Source organism: Rana temporaria, chromosome 2 (genome assembly GCF_905171775.1).
Source record: "Rana temporaria chromosome 2, aRanTem1.1, whole genome shotgun sequence".
Classification (NCBI taxonomy): Eukaryota; Metazoa; Chordata; class Amphibia; order Anura; family Ranidae; genus Rana; species Rana temporaria.
Window position 1 is genome coordinate 246477318 of NC_053490.1, and position 27391 is coordinate 246504708.

At 44.9% G+C, this 27391-nt stretch overlaps 1 protein-coding gene across 4 annotated transcripts in view; it reads left to right on the forward strand.

Annotated features, from left to right (window-relative positions):
* AUTS2 (activator of transcription and developmental regulator AUTS2) overlaps window positions 1–27391 on the forward strand; it is a 1792651-nt gene that overhangs the window by 531779 nt on the left and 1233481 nt on the right. The window contains exon 1 of one of the 4 annotated variants that reach the window (XM_040336746.1): window positions 19105–19335. The exons of the other annotated variants lie outside the window; for them this stretch is intronic. Coding sequence (XP_040192680.1) covers window positions 19288–19335 — 48 coding nt within the window. The 5' untranslated portion in view covers window positions 19105–19287. Of the gene's footprint in view, window positions 1–19104; window positions 19336–27391 lie in introns of those variants that run through there. 4 annotated transcript variants of the gene reach the window in all.

Sequence of the window (27391 nt, forward strand, 5' to 3'; positions counted from 1 at the left end):
TCCGTGTTTCTCAGCGATAGCCCAGAAACATGACTGATGTAGAGAAGATCTGTGTGGAGGAGTGGGCCAAAATCCCTCCTCCAGTGTGTGCAAAGCTGGTGTAAAACTACAAGAAATGTTTGACCGCTGTAATTGCAAAGAAATCCTACTGTACCAAATATTAACATTGATTTTCTCTGATGTTGAAATAGTTATATTCAGCACTGTAAATACATCAGGTCCGGGGCTTCATCAGGGAATGCATGGCAAGGGACCCTTCAGCGCCCTGAACCGACGACGGGTGCCAGAAAGTCACCGCCGATCCAGGACTCATTCATCTTTATGAATGTGAGTCTGTCCACGGAGTCTGTGGACAGACGGGTCCTCTTGTCCGTGACCACCCCACCTGCCGCGCTGAATGTCCGCTCAGATAGTACGCTGGAGGGGGGGCAAGACAATAACTCCAGCGCATACTGAGCGAGCTCGCGGCAGGTGTCCAATCTGGCAACCCAGTACTCCATGGGGTCGTCGGTGCTCATACTGTCAGAAGCACCGACGGACGCCATGTAGTCTGCCACCATGTGGGCCAGCCGCTGGTGGTGACTGCTGCTGCTGCTGCTGGTGGTGGTACTGGGTCGCTCGGTTTGGAAGAACATCCTCATCTCTTCCATTAGGTCCCCTGCTCGGCTGCAGCTGGGTGCAGCCACCTGCTGGGTGAGATGAGGGGGGACAACTGGAGGCCGGGGAGTTGCCTGCTCCAACCGTCTGACAATGGCTGCCTGCAGTTCCTCCATCCGGTGCTGCCTCCGGCTGGCTGGGATGAACTGCTCCAGTTTCCCCTTGCACCTGGGATCCAAAAGGGTGGCCATCCAGAAATCATCCCTCGTCTTGATGGTCTTAACCCGGGGGTCCCTCCTGAGGCATCTCAGCATGTGGGCAGCCATGGGGAAGAGCACAGCCCGCTGTGACTCCTCAATGCTGGCCAGGTGAATGAGGTGCGACTCTTCTTCCCTGAGGCGCTGCTGGTCAAACTCAGACATGCCCAACCCCCGGACTATCGGTGCCCCCAACACCGGCTCTCCCTCCTGACCAGGCCCTGACTCCGGGACGACACCAGCAACCACCTCCTCCTCCTCTTCATCATCATCCTCCTCCTCCTCCTCCTCCTCCTGGTCCTGGCCCTGGTCTCGGTGGAGCATTGCTGACTCCTCCTGCTCCACCAAGGCACTCTCCCCAGCCTCGAGCAGGCGATCTAGTGTCCTCTCCAGCATGAACAGTATTGGCAGCACGCTATTGAGGCCAATTTGCTCACTGCTGACCATCTTGGTCGCCTGCTCGAAGGAGGACAACACTTGGCAGACCTGGTTTATCTGCCCCCACTGCGCACAGGCGATGAAAGGGAGTTGTGGTGAAGCCCTCTCAGTGCCTAGTTCCATCAGGTACTCCCTCACCGCCCTTTGCTGCTCCCACAACCTCTTCAGCATGTGGAGGGTGGAGTTCCACCGCGTCACACTGTCCACAATCAGCCTGTGAAGGGGCAGATTGTACTTCCGCTGCAATTTGGACAGGGACGCGGTAGCGGTTGGGGAGCGCCTGAAGTGGCTGGCAATCCTACGCGCCTTTGCCACAATGTCACTCAACCCTGGATAAGTGCGCAGGAACTTCTGCACCACCAGGTTGAGGACATGTGCCAGACAGGGCACGTGCGTCAGACTGCCAGCATGGAGGGCGGCGAGTAGGTTGCTGCCGTTATCGCAGACAACCATACCTGGCTGGAGCCTTCGGGGTGTCAGCCACTTCTGGACCTGAGCTTGAAGTGCTTTCAGCACTTCTTCTCCAGTGTGTCTCCGGTCCCCTAAACTAACAAGCTGGAGCACGGCCTGACAGCGCACGTGCCCCACACTTGAGTAGCTACGGGGGCGCTTGCTGGGAGGCTCAGCAGCTGCGGAGACAGTGGCTTGAGGGAGACCAGCAGTTCTCCCCTGGACACCCCGGGGCGGCACCACAAGATCGGTTGCCGACGATCCCTCACCGACGCCTCGGAGGGAAACCCAATGGGCCGTGAAGCTGATGTAGCGTCCCTGCCCATGCCTGCTGGTCCAGCCATCCATTGTCAGATGAACCCTGTCGCTGACAGCGTGATCCAGCGACAGGGTTACATTCTGCACAATGTGCTGGTGTAGGGCAGGGACACCAGTCCTGGCAAAGAAATGGCGGCTGGGGACACGCCATTGGGGTTGGGCCTGCTCCAACATCTGCCTGAAGGGGTTGCTGTCAACTATGTTGAAGGGCAGCAGATGTTGGGCAATAACCCTTGCCAGGAGCCCATTGAGGGAACGCACACGTCGGTCTCCAGGGGGGAAGGGAGTGGTGCGGTCAAAGGCGTCTGAAATCGACGCCTGGCGCCGGACGGCAGTGCGGGACACAGACGTGGAGGGTGCTGTGGAAGTAGAGGTCTGGCTGCCGGTACCAGTACCTCTACTAGAGGGAGCGGGGGGGCATGACCTGCTGGAAACAGATGAAGATGTGGCAGGGGCTGCTGTACCCTGCTCACTTGTGGTGGTGGCGCTGCTACCACCACCACGCTTCATCTCGTCATACAACGCCCAGTGGTTTATCCTCAGGTGCTGGTTCAGGGCTGTGGTACCCACCCGAGCCAAACACTTCCCTCTCTTCACCCTCACTTTACAAATCCGGCAGATGGCCACGGTAGGGTTGTCTGCCACCAGGGTAAAGAAATTCCAGACAGGTGACTTCAGCACCGCCCTCCTGTCAGATGGGGTGACGCTTACTTGCACCTGCTGGGATTCGGTGCGCACAGGTGGAGCTGCCTGCTGCTGCTGCTGCTGCTGCTGCTCCTCCTCCTGACACCTCCTGCTGCCATCACCAGTGGAGACCCTGACGATGGTCTCCCTGGTGGTGACCTGGCGCACCGTTTCACCAGGGTGCCTACCTTCCCCGTCGTCACTGACGTAGTGAGCCGACGCGTCAGATGGCAACCATGATGGGTCACCCTCTTCGCCCCCAGAGATGTCAGACCAAGGGCTGAGATGTGTTGGTCTGAGGGAACCACGTGACATGGAGCCTCTAGCCTGGCTCCGCTGTCCCCTCACCCACGTCTGGGTCTGACTAGGTGCTGCTGTTTCCTGCACCAAAACAGCAGCACCAGTTTGAAGGGATGTCTCTGGGATACTGCCAGCAGGTATCCCATCCTCCTCATCCATCCCTTCAAAAAGGTCCTGACCATCAGGACAGAGCTGGAGGTCTGCCTGATGCATGGCCTCCCCCAAGAGATCCCTCTCACTGTCGCTGTCGAACAGTAAGATGCTGGACTCTTGGGGGCTGGGGGGGGTAGTACAGGCAACGGTGTAATGGTGGTACTACTGTGAGTCGGGACCGACGACTCAGTGGCACTGCTGTGCCCCATGTAGTCCACCACTACTTGAGCCTGAGATGGCAATATCGGGCGGCTGCCCGATGGGAAGAACTCCCGGATCAGGCGTACTCCCCTTGCACCCGATCCTCTACCACTAGTAGGGGCACGAGAGGTACCCCGTGCTGGCAGCGATCCAGCACTGGGAGTAACTCCCCTACCCCTACTGCCACGGCCACGGATGCCGCTCATAATTGCTGATATGTGTGTGGGGGGGTTAAACTTTATTGGGGGGGGAAAATGTGAACAAAATGTGTTTTTGTGTATTTTTTACAAGACAGGCACGCAGACAAAGACGTACACAGACAGCTACTAAACTATAAGAAAAGTAGTACACCAGACAAGGACTACAAAATTAAAGAAAAAAAAAAAAGCACTAAACAAACACTAACTTTTTTTTTTTTTTTTTTTTTTTTAAACACAAAACACAGACACTAAACACACACTAAGCTAAGCTAGATGAAATAAATGTACACTAACAGTGTGTACACTTACTACACAAAATTTAACTAAACTGAACACAAAACTTAGCTTTTATAAAAGCTCTTTAGGGAAAACTAAACAAAATTTGAACTGAGATGCCTATCAAATATCACTGAACAGCGAACCTGCAAGATCTAACAGTAACACAAGATGAACAAAACTTAGCTTTTAGAAAAGCTCTTTTATAAAGCTCAGCAAAATGTGTTCTGAAATCTCTTGCAAATATAACTGAACAGGGAGGATTGCAGGATCAAACAGTAACACAAATGAAAAAAACAGCACAAAACAGCACAAAACGTAGCTTTGAAAAAAGCTCTTGGGTCTATTGCTTTGAAAAAAGCAGTTGATATACTGGAAAAGATCCACTGGAATCACTAAATAGCAATGCTGGTGATGATCTAAATCAATCAAGAACAAAGACACAGGAAACCAGGAACACAGAAACAGCCTCCACACTCTACAGCCAGCTTCTGAATCTGCAATGAAATGGTGCTGGGAGTGAGCTTATATAATGTCCATGCAGGCAGGTTCCTATTGGTTGCTAACCTGTGACGAGTGTGGAAGGAGAACTCTGATTGGCTCTGATGCAAAAGGGCGGAGCAAATAATCGCGCAATATTCCTATTGCCGAATATTCGCATTGCGAATATTCGGCAATATAAAATGATCGCTTCAGCTACTCGGCCCAATGGCTCTAATCATACCAGCAATGCTTTCAGACGTCTATGGAGATCACTAGGATGTGATCTGTTTTAAAAATGAAACTGTAAAAATCGCTCTGATGCGGAAGATCGGGGCAAGGAAAATAATCGCGCGATATTGCGTTTGCCGAATAATCGCATTGCGATCTTTCTGGAAAATTCAATGAACGCTTCAGCTACTCGGCCCAGGGTCTCTAATGATACCAGCAATGCTTTTAGACGTCGATGGAGATATCTAGGATGTGATCTGATTAAAAAAAAAATTTGTAAAAAATCGAATATTCGGAATTGCGAATATTCACCGCGAATTTCGAAATATAGCGCGATTTCTCGAATATGCTATATTCGAGTCGAATATTCGCAATGCGAATATTCGTGAGCAACACTACTAGTAACTAACATCCACCATATCACCCCGCTGCCAGACTTCTATCTATTACTTCAGAGACAATGAACAGTCAATTGCGTTGTTTTGTTTTTGCTTATTGGGGGATATAACTTGATTGGGGTAAGGGGATATGGGATGCCCATAGAACGTGTTGCTTTGCCATCATATTTAGTGAACATTGATGAATTGGTTTAGCCTTGAAGAACTGATGTACTTCTAATATTTACAGTCTTTTCCCCTGCATATCACCATGCAGACTATTGCTCATCCTCCTCTGTACAAGCTCCTGCAGACTGTTGCTCCCAGGACTTCTCTCCTCCTGCACAAACTTCCACTGTAAAACTATTAGATCCCATCCCATCATCTTCATTGTGACAAAGAGGGATCACTCTGAATAATCCCAACTTGCTGGCTGTAGTTGCTGCATGAGTACTAGGCCAGATGCCTGCAGTACCTCTCCCTGTAGACCTAGTGATTTAACAGCTTGAACTGACTGATGGACTGCTGATCCCAGCTAGCCTGACTTTCAAACCCTGCACCCTCGATTTGGCACAATTCCCTACAGTCTCTCCTCTGGTCCAGGACTCCTCATCAATGACCATGTAAAGATGAGGACTTCATCCATGACCGTGTAAGGATGAAGTTCCCTTCCAGACTTCCTGGCATGCCTCCACACCCAGCCCTCCACTGTGGTACACTCACGACCTTCTCCTGCCCCGAGTCCATGATGGAGAACTTCATCTGGACATACATTCCGACAGCCTCTCTCCATCCCCTCTGATCCAGGAATTCCTCATCAATGACCGTGAAATGATGAAGACTTTACCCATGACTGTGTAAGGGTGAAGTTCCCTCACAGCTATCCTGGGCTCCTCCACGCTCTGTGCATCCCCCCCAGATGGGGTCCACCTCCTGCCACTGTCTAGTACTCCATTCTCCACTTCTCCCGGCCGACAGATTCCCCCAGTGGCCTGTTACCTCAGCTTATATGGGAGGCCTGTCCCCTGCCAATACCAAGTGGGGATTGGTCAGGGCTCCTCACATGAGCTGCCTGCCACTCCAGTTCTAGGCCCTGCCTCTCTTCCAGAACAATCTCCCTGAAAGCAGAGGAGGTGCCTCAGAACTGGAGCACAGGTGGTCACACCCACTGCTACACTAACTACTCCCGGCCCCCAGATCAAAACAAGCAGGCCTAGCTTGAAGCATAGGCCTGCCTAAATTTACCTGCGCTGACAGTTTCCCTAGAAAAATCCTATTCTAGCACCTATCTACGGTAGAGTGTGCTACATTGAAAAAACTATCTTTTTGTATTGAATTCTTCCAGAAAAATAATAGTGCACACCCTGGTATGAGAGGGATGCTTTTGTCTACAGCCTCATAGATGTACTGTATATTTTCAGTGTGAACCAGGAAACTGCTGTCTGGGTTTTTTGAGATCTGGATTGAGATGTGGCGTGGTCATTAATGGTCTGGAAGTATGTATAACACAACGTTCGAAAATATGGAAATGCCTGAAACAATAGGAATGAGGCCAGTCTATTCAGTTTACATTCAATCAGACAGGCCCTCACACTGCATCAGAAAGTAACAAATATGGTCAGCTTTAAGGAGACAGAAAAAATGTTATACAATATAATTTTAATGTGTTTTGACAGTTTTAATCAGTAAGTGTCAAGGACACAGCTAAAGTTCTAGATACAGTAACCCATGGTATGACATAACCCTTACATATCTTTGTACTAAATCAAATGTTTAAAAGCAAAATTTGAATTGCTTAACGTGGGTTAATATACTTTGCCTTATTGTAAAAGCTTAAAGGGCCTAATCCGCAAAAACCCTGCGCAACATATTTTTTCCCATTTAAGTTACACCGCCGCAAAATCTCTACCTAAGTGCCCGATCCACAAAGCACTTACCTAGAAATTTTGAGCGGTGTAACTTAAATCCGTCCGGCGCAAGGCGTTCCTAATTTAATGGGGCGAGTCCCATTTAAATTAGGCGCGCTCCCGCGCCGGACGTACTGCGCATGCGCCCGACGTCATTTTCCCGACATGCTTTGTGCGGTTTTACGTTGCGCCGGGTTTTGAGAATCGCGACGGGCGTAAAAAAAAAAAAACGAGTTGCGGCGGGAAAAAAAATGACAGCGACGCGGGATAGAAGGGTCTACTTTTACAAGGTGTAAACAGTTTAGGCCTTGTAAAAGCAGCCCTAATATTGCGACGGCAAACTAATACTTACGGAGAAAAAACGAAGCTTAAAAGCTTTGTGGATCTCCGTAAGTAATTTGCATACCCGAAGCGGAATTTCGACGAGAAATGCCCCCAGCGGCGGATGCGGTACTGCATCCTAAGATCCGACAGTGTAAGTCCCTTACACATGTCGGATCTTCTGCCTATCTATTTGAAACTGATTATGTGGATCAGTTCCATAGATAGAAACAGGGATTCGACGGCGTATCAGTAGATACGCCGGCGTATCCCTTTTGTGGATTACCCCCAAAATGTCTAAGACCTAATGCACACGAGACGCAGATGCAAACTCATCTAAACACATGAATTTTGCGGCGTTTTACTGCGTTTACCGCATTTGCGTTTATAAGCGTTTAGTTAAGAAACATCATAAGACCCCCCTAAGCTCAAAAAACAGTATTATTTAACCATTTCAGCCATTTTGTGAGACCAGAGTGAGTAGCAGCTGAGAGAGCAGCAGTGTACTTGTACTTAGCGTGTCACTTGCCACATCACCTGCCACAAGCTGCGGATTGTCCACTTGCCACGTCATCTGCCACGTCACCTGCCATGTCACCTGGCCACGTCACCTGCCACAAGTTGTGGATTGTCCACTTGCCATGTCACCTGGCCACGTCACCTGCCATGTCACCTGGCCACGTCACCTGCCACAAATTGTGGATTGTCCACTTGCCATGTCACCTGCCACGTCAACTGGCCACGTCACCTGCCATGTCACCTGGCCACGTCACCTGCCACAAATTGTGGATTGTCCACTTGCCATGTCACCTGGCCATGTCACCTGCCACGTCACCTGGCCACGTCACTTGCCATGTCACCTGGCCATGTCACCTGCCACAAGTTGTGGATTGTCCACTGGCCACGTCACCTGCCACGTCAACTGGCCACGTCACCTGCCACAAGTTGTGGATTGTCCACTGGCCGCGTCACCTGCCACGTCAACTGGCCACGTCACCTGCCACAAGTTGTGGATTGTCCACTTGCCACGTCACCTGACCACGACACCTGCCACAAGTTGTGGATTGTCCACGTGCCACGTCACCTGCCACAAGTGGATTATCCACTTGCCAAATCACCAGGCCACGTCACCTGCCACAAGTTGTGGATTGTCCACTGGCCACGTCACCTGGCCACATCACCTGCCATGTCACCTGGCCACGTCACCTGGCCACATCACCTGCCACAAGTTGTGGATTGTCCACTTGCCACGTCCACCTGGCCACGTCCCCTGGCCACATCACCTGCCACGTCACCTGCCACAAGTTGTGGATTGTCACCTGGCCATGTCACCTGGCCACAAGTTGTGGATTATCCACTTGCCAAATCATCTGGCCACATCACTTGCCACAAGTTGTGAATTGTCCACTTGCCATGTCACCTGCCACAAGTTGCGGATTATCCACTTGCCATGTCACCTGGCCATGTCACCTGCCACATCACCTGGCACGTCACTTGCCACATCACCTGCCACAAGTTGTGGATTGTCCACTTACCACGTCACCAGGCCATGTCACATGGCCACATCACCTGCCACATCACCTGGCCACGTCACCTGCCACAAGTTGTGGATTGTCCACTTGCCACATCACCTGGCCATGTCACCTGCCACAAGTTGTGGATTGTCCACAATGCAATGTAAGCAATTAAATTTTTTTATGTTTTTTTAATGGTTTTTCCACATTTGCCATCATTTTTGAGATTTCTAATGTAAAAAAATAGGTCACCTTTAAAAACATGTAGCTATGTACATTGGGCCAGATTCACAAACGAGATACGACAGCGTATCTACTGATACGCCGTTGTATCTCTGTTTCTAACTATGCGACTGATTAATAGATCCGACAGGTGTAATTGAATTACACTGTCGGATCTTAAGGATGCAATTCTAGGCCGGCCGCTGGGTGGCGAGGCCATTGCGGCCGGCGTAGAATATGCAAATGAAGACTTACGGCGATCCCCGAACGTCCCGAACGGCCCGTCGATCTAAATCTACGCTGAGCCCTAGTTGTCTTAAGCCATGGTAAGTATGGCCGTCGTTCCCGCGTCGAAATTTAAACATCAACGTCGTTTGCGTAAGACGTCCGTGAATGGCGCTGGACGCCATTTACGTTAACGTCTAAGCAAATGACATCGGTGCGACGTCAGTTAGCGCAATACACGTTGGGTAATTTACCCGACGGAGCATGCGCAGTACGTCCAGCTCGGGAGCGCGCCTAATTTAAATGGGACTCGCCCCATTCGATTGGGCCCGCCTTGCGCCGGATGGATTTAAGTTACACCGCTGCAAATCTCCAGGTAAGTGCTTTGTGGATCGGGCACTTAGGCAGAAAATTTGCGGCGGTGTAACTTAAATCGGAAAATTTAAGTTGCGCCCGGGCTACGTGAATCTGGCCCTATGTACCCAATACTCTTACATGTGGAAAGCAGTGAAATGGTATCTGGGCCCCCCCTTATTATTAAAAGGAGCTTCCATATTCCAATAGATTCCCTATCTGCAGACCCCACTGGCAGGATGGTGGGGATTAGGCACCTCCCAATTTAAAAACACATGAAATTGTATGGTTTGGGGGGGGGTGCACTCTCACCTCCTCCCTTTCTTGGCCAACCAGGCTGCATGCTCATATTAAGGGTCTGGTATGGATTTTCACAGGGACCTCATGTATTTTTTGTGGAATCCCCCTAATATTTTTTACCAGATCTGAAGGGTCTGGTATGGATTTTCCTGGGGGACCATATTTTTTTTTCTGTGTGAGGTGCCAGTTTAAAATCCATGGCAGACTTAAAAGATCTAGTATGCTTTTTGGTGTGTGTGTGTGGGGGGGGGGGGGGGGGGGGGGGCGGTACGCAATTTTAAATCTACAGAGAAAGAAAAAAATCTGTTTAAACTGGATGTAAACCTCCAAAAAAACACACAGAGAAATGGGTGTCTGTTTCTCCCCCCTTGCTGTAAATGACAGGTGATTTACTTATCTCATGCACGAGTGTGAGAAAGGCATTCTGTGTACTTTACACCCCCCACCCCTCCGTTCTTATCCAGCTCTCCCAGGATTGGCTGCTTCACAACTCAGCATTGGGCATGCTGAAGTCATGTGTTGACTTTCCTGGGTTTTGGCTGAATGTTAGGGATCATGGAGCATAATCCACAAGACCAGCAGAAGTTCAGTGTAAGAAATATTGATGCCTGGCCAGAGGGAGTGTAGAGGTGGGCGGGGAGTCTACTGACATCACGACTCCACCCACCGAGCCCTGGACAACAGACCTCCCCACAGAATCCGGAGTATTGCAGGGCTCCAAACAGCAAAAGGGTAAATATCTGATAGGTAAGGATACATGCAGGAGGCATGTATATCCTTATAGTCAGCAATATGGAAGACATTTAGAAATGATGGGAGTGGATTTACATCCACTTTAACTAGTCAACATTAATTGGCATCTTCTTAAAAAAAAATCCACACAAACTGCTCCAAAGGTTTCCGAGAATACATGGCAGATCCTTGCACCTTTTGTAAATGTCATTGCTGCTGCAGCACTTTCTGTACATCACAGAGATGCACCCCTTCGCAGACAGGATTAGGACACCTCCTAGGCATGTTCTTTAAAGGAATTGACCATTTTTAATTTTTCACTTTAAGTATTTAAAAAAATCACTGCTCCTGGCTGAATGACATTTAAAAAAATATGTTCCCCAGGGCAATGGCCACACCTTCATGCTATTTTCTATACCACCGTGCATATTATCCCAGAAAATTGGCATTTTTATTTTGGCAGATTCTGTTCCCATTGGTTGAGTGAGTGAGTGAGTGAAAAACGTATATAGCGCTACACATGCGAACTGAATCGCCTCTGGGCGCTTGTTTGACCATTTCTCTTTTGAGCTAAAAAGAGGTGGGTTTTGATATTTCTCCTAAAGGCCGAGTGGTTCTCCTCCAAACGAATGGAGGTTGGTAAAGTGTTCCAAAGTCGAGGGCCTTGGACAGCAAATCTTCTTTCTCCTTTGGACTTGTATCTGGATTTGGAGTAAATTTTGGTTGGATGATCGCAGAGCGCGATTGGGGTTGTAGGCTTTTATTTTTTCGCATAGGTATTGGGGGGTATTTCCCCAAATACATTTGTGCGTTAGACAGAGTGCTTTGAAAGTGATTCTGTCTTTCACTGGTAGCCAGTGAAGGCTTCTCAGTGATGGGAGATTGATTCCCATGGTTTCAATGGGGTTGAGGTTTGGCAAACATTTGCTGAACCCCAGCCTAACCGATCCCAGGGCAGTTTGGATCATAACTAATCATTAATTGATGCACTGTATACATTTGGGAAAACTCATAATACAGTAAATGTTTTAGTTGCACTGTTTGCAGAACAGAAAAATGAATGGATGATAATGGACAAGCATGGCAATATAATGTGGATTGCTTTATTCCCTCCCTTTATACCCTTGCTGAAAATGATATTACAACATCAGTAATTGCAGTCTTGTAAATGAAGACATCAGATACACATATTTAAAAAAATTTTTACAGAGGCATTGCTCTAATGCACTCAGTAGCTAGACAATTCCCAGAATGCGCTAGCCATTACCATAATTGATGCACAAAGGCAGCATAGAGACAGTAATTAGATGTGTGTGGGAAGCTAGTTTGTTGTCAGGGAATATTAAGTATTCCAAACTAATTTTAAAGGGAACACTTGTGTAATTAAAATCAATTGACTTCCTAAAATAAATGTTTTTAACTATACATAAACCCTAATATTCAAAATGTCATGTGCATATCCGTAATTTGATTTGTATATTTGATATAACATATGGAAAGTCTCAAAATTGTAGCATCAAATACCTTTTTATCTGATAGCTGCCATAGCACCAGGTAATTGTGCTTCCTTTTTACTGTTAGGCCCCATACACACGAGAGGATTTATCCGCAGATACGGTCCAGCGGACCGTATCCGCGGATAAATCCTCTCGAGGATTTCAGCAGATTTCTATGCGATGGCGTGTACACACCATCGCATTGAAATCCGCGCTGAAATCCTCTGGCGATGACGTGTCGCGCCGTCGCCGCTATTATGACGCGGCGACGGGCGCGACTCTGTCATATAAGGAATTCCACGCATGCGTCAAATCATTACGACGCGTGCGGGGAATCCCTTTGGACGGATGGATCCGGTGAGTCTGTACAGACGAGCGGATCCATCCGTGGGATCCGATTCCAGCAGATAGATATTCTGTGCATGTCGACAAATATTTATCTGCTGGAATTCGGAAATATCCGCGGATAAATATCCGCCGGAGTGTACACACCATAGAATCTATCCGCAGAAACCCATTCGATGGGATTTATCTGCGGATAGATTCTATCGTGTGTACGGGGCCTTAGACATTTGGGTTCTGACACTGGCTTCATTGGGTTTAGATGTCATAACTCTGTGACCATGGCTGGTCATACATATAAAGGTGAACAGAAAAAATCAAACTAATTCCTCCATCCAAGCTACACAATATGGATGGATCGACCGCCTACTGACGCTATTGTATTTTGACAGCAAGTCCCACTGGGCTTGAACTATTCCTGTTATTGTCCTTTGATGACGCCCTGGAAGCGGGGCAAAATACATCAATGTAACTTCCAGTTTGCGGCAATCAGTGATGCAATTTCCGCCTCTGTAGAACGCACGCCATACATCGGCGATCTCGGATGTTTTTTTTTAAGTCTGTCTTTGCCAGAAATCTGTGTGGCATATCCTTCCTACCGTAAAGTATTTTCGTGGAAAGAGCTTGTATAAAAGCCAGTATAAAAGAACAATAGTGGTAAAAAAAAAGCACTTGTGGGTTTAACTAATAATAATTTTTGTATAATTCTCCTTTAAGGGGGCATGGCAAAGTGTGTCCTAGGACTACATACTTTGGCTAATAAGTGTCCCATCTCAAAAAGTTGGGAGGTGCAGAATGTTTGCAACCACAATCCTATGAAAATGGTGCTAACATACAAATTCCTGTCCGCAAAGACCCAGCTTAATCATATCTGTTACACCACAGATTTTAAGATAAAATAAATAAAAATAAGAATAAAAAACTGTTTTGTGGCTTCAGATTACATTGCTCTAGTAAATTACACAGTAAATTGCACAGCCATGCAATGCTGTACCCATATATCATTTTTAGAATTTTCCTCTCAGAAAAAAGAGCTTTCTTTTGGTGGTATTTAATCAATGCTGTGTTTTTAATTTTTTGCTAAAATAAGGGAAAAAAAACTAATTTTGGAAAGAATTTTATTTTTTTAGTTTCTGTCACTAAATGTTGTAAATAAGTAATTGTTTTCTTCTTCACTGATGTGCACTGATGAGGCAGCACTTATGGGCACTGATGGTGTGGCACTGAAGGGCACTGATTAGGTGGTATTGATGAGTAGGTACTAATATGCCGCACTGATGGGCACTGATAGGTGGCACTAATATGCGGCACTAATGAGCACTGATAGGCGGCAACTAATGGGCATTAATAGGTGGCACTGGTGGTCACTAATAGGTGGCACTGATGGACAATGAAAGGCGGCACAGATAGGCGCACTGATGATGGGCACTGATGGACAGCACCGATCTGTACTGATGGGCAGCACTGATGAGCAGGCACTTATGGGCACTGCAAGGCAGCACTGACTGGCATCACTGATGGGCATTGATTGACATCACTAATGGGCACTGATTGGTATCATTGATGGGCACTGCTTGGGCTACATTGATAATCAGGGCACTGATGATCAGTGGCCTGATTTTCTGTACAGTCTCCCGTGCAAGGAGATGCCACTGATCTGCTCTCCTCCCCTCACACTCTGTGAGTGTAGGGCGAGGAGAGACGAAAAATGACACTTCTGTGTTTACATGTGAATGGCTGTGATTGGACACAATCAATCCCATGGTTAAAGTGCTGCATTATCAGCTCTTTACCCAGATCGGGGTCGCGCCGTGTCCTAGGAACACGGCGCAACTGTTATCGCCCTGCGTGGCCCTGTGGTCGCGCAAGAGCAGTGACACTGGGACGCAATCATATGACAGCTCCCCAGAACAACAGAGGATCCTGCTCCCATCATTTTGGAGGTAGTTAAAAAAACATGTGACCCTATCCTCTCCTACCCTAGTGCAAATGTTATATCCTGATTAGGATTGTTAGGATTCACTACAAAAGTAAAAAAACAGTAATGTAGGATAAAAAATTGCCAAATCTTCAAAAGAGACTGAAATGGTTAAATATGATGCTATAGTTTTGAAAGTGATATTATCATCACATTTACGTTTTTCAAGTCAAAAAATTCAGAAATCTAATTATAGATAATTTTCATGGATTGATATTCAAGGGTAATAGTTATTTTTTCAGTTATGATATTGCTACAGATGAATGAGTCCCAAAACATCTATTAAGGACAACAGAGTTTGTTCTGCTCTCTGCAGCAAAACTGCTAAGACTTCACTGCATAATATTCTAAATTATTTTAAACGGTATACACATTTCTTAATGACTCTGACAACATGAAACATCTGTTTCCAGATAGTGCGCATTTATTAATTGCTCATTAGGATTATTTTTACCTATCCAGCAGGAATTACAAGTAAAGATTTTCCTTCACCAGATTGCTCAACAATGCAACAGAAGATAATTTTAAAAATAAAGATTTAAGTGAGCAATATCTCCTTACCTCATTAATCACTGATGTTTACATTGTACCATACATGTACTTGCTAATTAATTGTTCTCTACTTTGGCTGTATTGGTTTTGTGTTTTTTTTTATGAAAATTATAATTTCTGTAATTTTACATTCACTGCTCTCAGTTTTTACTTCAGTTGGCAGTTATTTGGGAAATAAATTAAGTACATTCCTTTTGTTAGTGTGCACTGATTGAGATAACTTACTTACATAAAAAAAACTAATATTAAATGACAATAGGTAAAGGTAAGAGAAGCTGCTATGCTACCTAGGACGCATGTGCCTCTGGAAAGCAACAGGGCACAGGCAGTACTTTGACACCTTTCAGGGGGGAGGCTGGAACAGGGGACTACGCCCCAATCTCCTGGAAGTTTGTCCCATTGCTCCTTCCCTCGCCACCAAGAAAATTAGAAAGTGATGCACGCTTCGCACATGCGCAGTAGGGAGCCCGCTGTAGATTCCGAAAGCCTTCACTGCCTGGTTCCCGTACCAAGAATGGCAGCGGCAGCACCCGGGAGTTGATCCAAAGATTTGCTGGGGTGCCAACATCGGGGGCTCCCTGGACAGGTAAGTGCCCTAATATTGAAATTCAGCAGCTACAGTATTTTTAGCTGCTGACTTTTTTTCACCCAGGCTTGACCTCCTCTTTAAGACAAATGTTTGGGGTGACGACTGAGCCCCTTTAAAATTTTTCACCTTTCAGCACTAAAGCTTAGCTATGAACACAGAAAAGTTTGCACGCTCTCCCCATGTTTCTATAAGTTTGCACTAGGTGCCTTGGTTTCCTCTCATAGACGTAAATATAATGATAGGTTAACCTTTTCCAGGGGCCAAGGGACCATTAACATTTTCATACCTGCAGGTTTTTTGTATTTTCAGCTAGCAATGCCCACATTCTTGTTCTAGGATATGAAAACAATTGGATGCTCACCCTTAACATTACAGGAGTGAAACCTCCTAGCAACAAGGCAAGGACCTGGGAATTAGTAACTAGGAGTTTTTTTGACCAGGCTTCGGGGAGAGGCCCAAATGGTTTACAGGTATGAGAAAAATGTTATGAACATTTTACAAAGCTGCACAGTTACCTTAAAAGACATTTTCGATAAAAAAAATATATTTATACTTACCTAGGTGGATGCAGCATCAATCCTGTGTTTGCAGCGAGGACTGAGTGATCAAACACTGCTGATCTCCCTTCTGCTCTGAGCAGAAACGACTCTCTGCTCTCCCCTCACTGGAGCGCTGGGCTGGGGAGAGGGCAAGAGGGGCTGGGTAAGGCGCTCACCAGATTGCAGGTGTAGCCAGGTGCAGGTCCAGGCATATGGGTGGGTGCTTTCCAGTAGTGATGGGAAGTTCGATTCTTTTAACTGAATCGGTTCATTTCGAGTCACTCACTGAAATGAACCGATTCAATGAATCGATTCTTCGATTCACTTGCTGAGTCTACTGACAAGCAAGTGAACCAAAGCTCTCACTCAACCTTAAATGATTAGAATCAGAAGAACGATTCTTCACAGAAGGTTTGCAGGTCCCGGGGGGACATTTACTTGTATTTAGTTCCTTGTTCAGAGCACAATCCTATTGTATCAGTCCACAATTTGTGAGATTAGACAGCGTCATCAATTTTGGTGACGCACAAAAAGCTGTGTAAATTAAAAGCAGGTTTTTGTGCATGTGATGGGCCAACTTCAGTTAACATTGCTAGCCATCATATTTTTCCGTAGTCTTCACAGCGCATGCCCAGGGAAAAATTATCGGATTTTACTAGCGTGGGCGGACAAAGTACCCACGGTAGTAAAATCCAATCGTTAGGCTCCTTTCACACTTGTGCGACTTAAAAGTCGTGCAATTTTTGCCACGATTTTTACAGTGACTTTGATGCGACTTGAAGCAATACCTATGTAATCTTGAGGTTTCTGCCTCAAGTCGCATCAAATTCGGACCAAAGTAGTGCAGTGACTACTTTGAAGTCGCTGCGACTTGAAGACACACAGATATGGATGGTACTCATTGGAAATCATGGGGTACCACTTGTCATGTGACTTTGTAGTCCCAAGTCGCAGGACAAGTCGCACAAGTGTGAAAGGGGCCTCATTATGCACTGTAAAGACTACGGACAAATCTGATGGCTAGCCATTTTAACTGTGACGTTGGCCCATCAGAATGCAGGTCACATGCACAAAACCCCACTTTTCGTTTACACAGCTGTCTGTGCGTCGCCGTAAGTGGCAATATTGGCTGATCCTATAGATTGCTTGATCTGACAGAACACCTGCTACCCAGGTTACTGAGCACAATCCTATACTCATATGATCATATAACACACCCCAGAAGCAATAAAGAGAACCTGTTACTTCAAAAAAACTATCACATAGGGCATGGATGCTCAACCTGTAGCCCTCCGGCTGTTGCAGAACTACAAGTCCCATGAGGCATTGCAAGGATGATAGTTACACACATGTCTCACAAAGGCAGAGGGATGATGGGACTGGTAGTTCCACAACAGCTGGAGGGCCATGGGTTGAGCACGCTTGACATAGGGGCTTGTTAAGTGAGAAAATAAACAAAATAACTAAAACCATCCCCACTGACCCTGATATCTGCATATGAATAAACATGCGTAGGGCGTGCATGTGTACATAAACGACAATTGCTTCACACGTTAGGTGTCACCACAAACAGAGTGACTGCAATAATTCTAGAAATATAATTTATGGTTAATGAATGTCCTGTGCTACCTGTTATAACTACCTCTATTACAAAGTGCCCCAAAGGGGTTTCTTTATTGTTTAATGAAAAAAAAAATCAGTTAAACAGCTACTAAATTAGACACATGTCCCAGAAGGGATGTCTGTCCCTTTTAACATACATATCTCCTTTAGGATAAGCCAACTAAATACTAAAGGGTTAAAGAATTAATCGGAATGAGGAGATCTTCTTATCCTGACTCTTTGCCCTCTCTGTCTTTAAAGCAGTCTGCAATGTATTCCTGCTACCTGATCATTGATTTACTGGTGGTGACTCCTGGTATTTCAGTGTACTGTATTCTAACAACTCATATGATTCTTCAACTCAGTAACTCCTATGGTTCTTCAACTCACTCAGTAACTCGTACGGTTCTTTAACTCATATGATTCTTTAACTCGGTGTACTGCATGACTTGTATGCAGTTCCTGAGTGTCTCTGTGCCTTGAGCTGATTGGTTGCAGGGAGGGGCCGAGCTCTCTCACTCTAGGATCATATTACCAGGCCTGCTCTGCTATGCTTTGTATTGAGTGCACAGAGAACCAATCCAAACGATTCAGTTCACTCAGATGAATCGATTCACTCAGTTCACTGAAAAGAACCGATTCAAAAGAACGATTCGTTCATGAACTGGACATCACTACTTTCCAGAGCCTGGAACCACTGAGTGAGGTTAGCTGCTAGTGGGTGTTAGCCCACTGTCAGCTGAAAATGGGTCACAGGAGTGCAACACAACCTGCACTCCTGTGATCCATAGGAGAAGTATAGCCGTTTCGGTCACACTTCTTTTTTAATATCTTCTGAGTTCCCTTGGCTGCTTAGGCTATTTTCTGCAAAACATGAACTTAGCCTTGAACGGTCTTCCAGGCAAAAATTAACACAATTGTGTAAATACTGGCCGCCAGGACATTACATAGAAAGATACCTTGGAGGTCATATGAATTGTCTAATGTAAAAACTGAAGAGTTTGTTGGTGCCAAATAAATGAACCAAATAAAAAAAAAAATATTGGTTGCGTATTGTTTTATTTTTTTCCTGTGAACATTTATCAGTGGAAGTAAAGTACATAAAAGCCTTAGCTTTTCCAGCAGGAGTCTCTTTGGTCACAGAAGGACAGAAAGCAGAGAACATAGTGACACATTAAGGCTTATAAGAGTTAATCTTTTCGCGCTGCAATCCCTGACTGGGCAGCATGTTGTCAGAATAATGTTTAGCCAGGTGTTAATCCATGTCTGGAGGGAAGTACAGGAATTCATTATTCATCTAACTGGAGGGAGGTCGTTCTCATGGGATGCTGCCAGGTCTGAAGCCAGCCTCCTCCTGGCTTACTGACATGTGCCATTTGTGATGAACACGGCTGAAGTCCATTTGAGGAATTCTCCTGTCAGGCAGCCAAGCTGACAGAGAAACACAGCACGGAGCATTCACACGGCACACTGGAAGCAGGGAGCTAGAGCACAGCAGGACTTAGTGGGCAACTGGGCAGAATCGAAAGGCTTTGTCCGTTTTTGTGTGTAACTGTTTCACAGCAAAGGATAAGCCTCATCTCCAGCATTGACCATTTGTTTGGATCTCTATTCTGACACCTTACTAACTTTCAAACCCATAGCTGGAGACCATGATCAAGTCTAGCTGGTTTTATGTGAAGTTCAAGTATGACGAGAAGGTACGTTTATCTTTTTATGATTACGCTCAACCCTTCTGATTATGTAGTGAGGGCTTTAAGTAATCTTTAAGTAATCATCAGTTTTAAAAAAAGCAGAATAATTCCTTTGCAGTCATTGGTCTTGTAGATAATAAAAAAACTGTAGAGCACCTTTTAAAGAACATTAAGCTACATTCGGTTAGTACATCATCAGGTATGATTTTAGTGCTATAGGCAGTCACATTTTGAGGAAAAAGCATGCAAATCTGGGTTATTAAAATTTTTGTTGCAGTTTGTCTTTTCAGATTTACGATATATTATAAAACAAACTTTGTAAAGTCTGTCCTGCTCCAGGCTTGGAAATATATTACATGGTTTAATTTGGGATGTACGTGTCTGGTCTAACCGAGTTTTCTCATCATTATTGCTATCAATAGATGTATTAAATATACATGCATAACCACCAAACCATGTCCTCCCTTTTCATGCTATATGATAATTATACATCATATGTAATTTATGGGGTTCTCTGTACTTGAGGATAAATGTCACCATTTCTTTGCTGCATGCAGTACAAGGCAAACACAGTTGCTGAAAATTATGTCTTAAAGGTATGGTGATCTATCAGGTTCTCTTTTATATTAACACATAAGGGGGATTTACTAAAACTAGAGCGGGCAAAATCTGGTGCAGCTTTACATAGAAACCAATCAGCTTCTAGGTTTTATTGTCAAAGCTTAATTGAACAAGCTGAAGTTAGACGCTGATTGGCTACCATGCACAGCTGCACTAGATTATGAATGTTCCAGTTTTTGTAAATCCCCTCCATGGCATCTGATTGGTCACCATAGGCACAAAAAGTTCCTTTCTGTTGTATTCATGAGCAATAAAATCACAAGTGATGCTGATATTGTTTACTGTTAGGCATTCATTTGACTAACTGAGGCTAATAAGTACAGTATTTCTACTGAGGAAGTGTACTTGGAGCATCAGAGCTGCAATTCTTTGTTTTAAATCTTCATATTTTTTCAGTTTTGGTGTAATTCAATGTATAAGATTAGTAGCTCACTGGTATTGGACAACCACCTGTTAATTAAAAAAAAAAAATGATAGCCGACTTTTGCTCATTGTATAAAAATGTACTTGATAATATACCATCTTAGTCCGTATAGAACCGATTAAAGTTATATTTGTTTAGAAATTTGATGCATTTTCCTAATCGTTCTGAAACATATTTCTATATGACCCATAAAAATGGATATGATTACAACCTGCAAATGAAAAACATCAACCATTCTCCACTCTTTGGTAACTCACCAAACTTCACTCACCAGAAAGGTGTCCAGTACTCACCAAGTAGTAAGTGTGCAAGTACGGCGGGAAAGTCTAAAGAGGGTCTAATCTTCTTTAAACAGTAAGATTTCCTTAAGGAGTGATTCAAAACCTGGCAAATCCAAGACAAACCTGATCTCCTGTTAAAGAATCAATTGCCCCTATTCTCTACAGGCAGTCCCCGACTTAGGAACGCCTGACTTACGAACAACTCCTACTTATGAACGGGCCTCAATGTCGGCTGCTTGTGCTCCATGATGGTCCTGGAAACCTCCGAGCAGCTATCTTGCCACATTCCCCACTGCAGTACTTCATGTACTGCATGGCCAGAAGAGCCCCAGAGGTGCCCGGATCATGTCACATCCCTGCACAGGTGGAATCTGGAACATCCTACATCCCTACACAGGCGGAAGTTACACTTATATGCAGTGTTCCAACTTACAAACAGATTCCACTTACGAACAAACCTACAGTCCTTATTGCATTGGTAGGTCGGGGACTGTCTGTATATCATCCCACCACCATCACTATCATTATCAGTGAAGTGCAGTGACTCTTTTTCATTATGGCCCCAAGGTATTTAAAAATAAAGTTTCAATTATCTGCACTCACATTTTTTCAGTCAAATTATTGTTCAAATAGCAGCATATGTCAAATAATATCTCAAATTTACACATTTTTACAGTTTCTATATTGACATGCAAAATCAGTTTTAACGGGTTTCTTTATGAAATACGTTTAAAAGGAAGTGACATATAAATGTATTTAAAAGTTGCACCCTCATTTTACAAGACAGGGTCAGATTAGTATGTATTTTATTGATGACTGTGGTATTCAACTTTGTAAAAAGGTTATTTGTATGGAATGACCACTATACAGCATAAATATGTGTCCTTTTGGTTCAACTATCTCCACCATCTTTCATGAAAGTTTTCTATTATCGTTCCTTTCATGCAGTGTTTCCAGAATTATTTTTAGCTACTGTGGCAGACACATACAATTGCACAATGAAGTACATGCAGAAAACAAAGGCATACAAGCTAACTTTATTACAGGGAGCAGTAGTTTGTAAAACGCTGAAACTATTGTTCACATAAAATCAGTATGCCCAATTGCCCTCCCTTTTTTTATCTAAAGTCAATAGGTACATTACATGTTTACAGGAACCAGGTTTACATTTGCCCCTAGTTTTGTCTTTTTTAGTAACACCCAAACAAATATTATTTTTGGCAACTAGGGACCCAAAAAATGTATTAATGTATGCTATTTAATTTGCAATCATTAATCATCTTGGAGGGAATTTTGCACACTCGTTTACAGTGGAACTTACCTCCACCTTCAAACAATGTGGCATTTGCATCGCCCACTGGCCACTGTCATCTGCTAGGTTTTGAGCTTCTTGATTGGCCAGTGAGGGAATGACATGATCCTGCGCATGAGTACAGGAATCGGTCACTCTGGCACAGCTGGAGAATGTGTGAAATTTGTTTTTCATTTGTGCCTTTAAGAAGTATGGGCGGAAGTGACGTTTTGATGCCGCTTCCGCCCTGCTATGGTATGGTGATGGGGGGGGCATCTTTCCCTCACTCGTCTCCATACCCATCATGGAACAGAACCTGATTGCCTCCGCCGCTTCCAACAGCTCCGGTAAGCGGTGGAGGGCGTGGGAGAAGGGCGGGAGGGGGGCCCTCTCCCACCGCTGATAATGGTGATCTTGCGGCGAATCCGCCGCACACACCACCATTATCGGTTACAGGACTGCTCACGGAAAAGATGGGTATCTCGGTTGTGGGAGCAGCTTCTGCCGTTACCGAGATATCCATCTTTAACCACTAGCTGACGGCCGTACGACTTTGTACGGCCTCAGCGCGGCTCCCAAAATCTAACAGGCCGTCTTTTTACGGCCTCCCCTTTGCACGTTCCCCGCACGCGCTCCCGAGCGCGCTGCGGGGAACTGCTGTGCTGGCCGTGTCCCTTGGACACAGCCAGTCACAGATCGCCGTGAACGGCCAATCGGAGCGGCCGTTTCCTAGGCGATCTGTGCGGCCAATGAGAGATGATCTCATATGTTTACATATGAGATCATCTCTCATTCCCGGCTCTCGCAGACAGCGGTGCTGTCAGGGGAGAGAGGAGACGGATCTGTGTCTCTTGTACATAGAGACACAGATCGGTCACCCCCCCAGTCACCCCCCTTCCCCCACAGTTAGAACACTAATTAGGGTACACATTTAACCCCTTCCTCACCCCCTAGTGTTAACCCCTTCCCTGCCAGTCACATTTATACAGTAATTAGTGCATATTTATAGCACTGATTGCAGTATAAATGTGAATGGCGCCAAAAATGTGTCAAAAGTGTCCGCCATAACGTCGCAGTCCCAATAAAAATCGCAGATCGCCGCCATTACTAGTAAAAAAAAAAAAAAAATAATAATAATTCTGTCCCTTATTTTGTAGGCGCTATAACTTTTGCGCAAACCAGTCGCTTATTGCGATTTTTTTTTTTTTTTTTTACTAAAAATATGTAGAATATGTATCGGCCTAGACTGAGGATAAAAAAAAAACATAAAAAAAAAAATTGAGCTATTTATTATAGCAACAAGTAAAAAAATGTTTTTTTTTTTTTCAAAATTGTCGCTCTATTTTTGTTTATAGCGCAAAAAATAAAAACCGCAGAGGTGATCAAATACTACCAAAAGAAAGCTCTATTTGTGGGGAAAAAAGGACGTTAATTTTGTTTGGGAGCCACGTCGCACGACCGCGCAATTGTCAGTTAAAGCAACGCAGTGCCGAATCGCAAAAAGTCCTCTGGTCAGGAAGGGGTTTAAGTGCCCAGTAAGGAAGTGGTTAAAGTGCTGATGTATATGTACGTGAGCAGGTCCTTAAGTGGTTAAAGTGGTATTAAACCCAAAAGCAAACATTTATTATTTTGCAGCTTATCAATTCCTAGATGGATGCTCTTTTTATTGGTTTTATTTTTATTTTCACCTGGTAATCCTGCCAGTAAGTCTGTTGTTTTTCAACAGAGCAAGTTCTCCTGCAGATGTGTTAGTTAGAGGTATGAGACAAATCATTTACCACTGACAGGGCTGCTCACAATGACCAGCTTTTATTTATTTATGTTAATCCTTTGTTCTAAAATGATCAAAACTGTTGCTGTAACTGCTTAATGTATTAGGGTTAGCTGGCATTTGGTTTCAATGTGTTTAGTGTAACTAAATCTGCTAGTACATTTAACATCCCCCTCCTAGACTGACAGTACTGCTGTCGAAAGGCATCTCTGTTGCTCCTTTATCTAGAGTGTAGGCACTATAATACAATAGGTGGGTTACTGGCTATATCATCAGGTAAAACTGAGGGGGGAAAAAAGATTTGATTGTAAAAAAAAAAAGAAACTGGAGAAAAAAGAAGAAAAAAAAGAAAATAAATGTAGCTTTTGCATCTAATAGTTGGTAAGCTGCAATATATAACATTTTTGGTTTGGGGTTTATTGTCACTTTAAGCTTACTGTAGTTCCATTTTAAGTGGTCATCCCAGATGTTAAAACTGAACTAACACACAAATTTAACTGTTTCCCAAAACAGTTACATTCATGGCATACCATGAATAATAATTGTCACAAGTACTTGTGTTCTCAATTAAATTGTCAAACTATCAAATAGCTGGTGTCATAACTGAGCACATGTGCAGCACCATGGCAATTGCAGATCAAACAAGAGGCTAAGATAAACGTCCTTAGCTGCAAAAGATGGGAGGGCTTTATTTCAATTTAAAGTCAATTTGTCCAATGGTTCAGCACTGGTGCCGGCATCTTCTCCTGTGTGCCAGTCTTCGGGCCTCTTCAGTGGAGGATGAAGACACTCCTGCACATGCACAGGAGGCCATCATCCCAGCACTCAAAAACTGATCCATCACTGTATTCTAAGCTGTGCATGTGCCAGACCTAGAGAAAACGGTGAGCAGGCAGGTAGGGGTATGTCCTCTGCAATAAAACCCTGCCTGCTTGCAGTTTTCTACAGCAGGACTTAAGTTCCACTTTAAAGGAAGTCTGACTATCAAGCATCTTTAACCACTTCAGGATCGGCATGTTACATTCCCTCCTGGGCCATTTTTTAGTGTTGTAAAACTTTGACTGACAATTACTCATTAATGCAACACTGTGCCTAAATAAATTTTATATACTTTCTTGGAGAGAGATTGAACTTTGTTTTGGTGGTATTTAACCTCTTGCCGCCCGCCAATGACATATTGACGTCGGCAAAGTGGTTGTAGAATCCTGACTGGACGTCATATGACGTCCTCAGGATTCTGAGCCACTGCGCGCCCCCGGGGGCGCGCATCGCGGCGATCGTTGTTGCACCCCACCCCACAACACCGATCAAGTTAAAGAGTCTCTCACAGAGACTCTTTACCACGTGATCAGCCGTGTCCAATCTCGGCTGATCACGATGTAAAAAGGAAAAGCCGGTAATCGGCTTTTCCTCACTCACGTCTGTCAGACGCGAGTACAGGAGAGCCGATCGGCTGCTCCTGTGACAGGGGGGGGGTTTGTGCTGATCGATTATCAGCACAGCCCCCCCGAGGATGCCCACTGGACCACCAGGGATGGCCATATAGACCACCAGGGATAAAAAAAAAGATGCCACCCTAGACCACCAGGGATGAGGAGGACACAAAAAATGGATGCCAATCAGTGCCGCAATGGATGCCAATCAGTGCCCACAATGGGCATCACTGATTGGCAGGCATTGTTTGGCACTGATTGGCATCCATTAGTACAACACATACAATAATGCCCATACGTGCCACCTATCAGTGCCCATCCATGCCGCCTATCAGTGCCCATCCATGCTGCCTATCAGTGCCCATTCGTGTCGACTATCCGTGCCCATCCGTGCCGCCTATCCGTGCCCGTCCATGCCGCCTATCCGTGCCCAGCCGTGCCGCCTATTTGTGCCCATCTGTGCCACCTATCCGTGCCCATCCGTGCTGCCTATCCAAGCCCATCCATGCCGCCTATCAGTGCCACCTATCAGTGCCCATCCGTGCCGCCCATCAGTGCCGCATATTAGTGCCCATCAATGCCACCACATCAGTGCCAGCTCATCGGTGCCCATCAGTGCCGCCTTATCAGTGCCCTTCAGTGCAGTACCATCAGTGCCCATCAGTGAAGGAGAAAACATACTTATTTACAATGTTTTATAACAGAAACAAAAAAAACGTTTTTTTTCTAAATTTTCAGTCATTTTTTTATTTATTTTTTGCAGAAAATAAATATCCCAGAGGTGATCAAATACCACCAAAAGAAAGCTCTATTTGTGGGTACAAAATGATAAAAATGTAGTTTGGGTACAGTGTAGCATGACCGCGCAATTGTCATTCAAAGTGCAACAGCGCTGAAAGCTAAAAATTGGTCTGGGCGGGAAGGTGTATAAGTGCCCTGTATGGAAGTGGTTAATAACCATATAAGGAAGGAAGATTCAAAAAGATTCAAAAAAAGGTTCCATTATTGTCTAGTAAAAAACACATGAAATAAAAAAGCAAGGACAGTACAAACACCTCCAAAATGATCCTTTTTCAGAAAGTGGATCAGATTTTTTGTCACGGTTTATCAACATTTTGTTATTAAAAATACTAATGTTAATTTTAGAAAATGAAATGTTATAGCAATTTTTGATGAACATAAATTATGAGGTTGTGCTGAGTAAATAGATACCGAACATGTAAATCTTGAAAATGAATGATGGCCCTCAAAATTATTTTTCTTACTCCAGCTTGCACAGCAATTTAGAACATGTAGTGCAGTTGACATTTTCATACATAGAAGTGAGTGGGTATTTTGGTTGTAACATTGTTTTTTTTTTTTTACTTATCACATTGGGGACCAAAAGTTGTGACAGTTTCTCTTTAATGAGTTTTTAGGGGTCTTTTTGACCCCTGATGCTTCACCTGCTCTGCATTGAAGCTACTGGTGGCCAAACCCAGAAGTGATATTACATCCGCTCCGACTTCCGGGAGAGGGAAGAGTCCGACATCACTGGTGTGGACTGGTGTCCGTGATCAGGTCTGTTCTCCGGCAACACTGTTGGTGCACGGTGCTTCCAGATTGATGGGACTACGATTAGTGCTACACTTCGGATGACGTCAATTCAGGGTCGGGTCAGTGGGGTGATGCCTCACGTTCAGAGTATGCGTACTGCTTCCTCAGGCTTTCTTTCTAAAACTTTTTGAATTGAACTTCTCTGGACAGTTATTTACTATTACAATTATTTTTAACTTTACATAGACTAAATCCTCAAAAAGAACTGTTGCTATTCCCTTGGCCTCTCCACCCAATCCCTTCTTATTTGTACTGAGTGTGAACATGAGTGTGCCATATTATCCAATCTTGTTGAGATGTTCATGATGCAGGTCCTCACAGACAGCTTCCTCTCCAGCAGGTCCTCAGGAGAATAATGAGAAGTACAGTGGTGGCATCAGCATATCACATCCCATCTAATAATGAGACTAGTAGTCAGGTGCAGCAGTGCTTTAGATGATCTCATGGTGCATGTATACAGCTATTAGTCTATAGAACAGAACCTAAACAAAATTACATTTAAAAAAATACACTGCTATCTTTCTGGAGAAATTTAAGCAAATGGAACATCTTTCAAGACATTGTTTAGTCATATTTAAAATGTCCTAATATTCCTAATAAGATAGCAAATCCTCACTTTTTGAGCTATGGTAAGTCCCCTTTAAG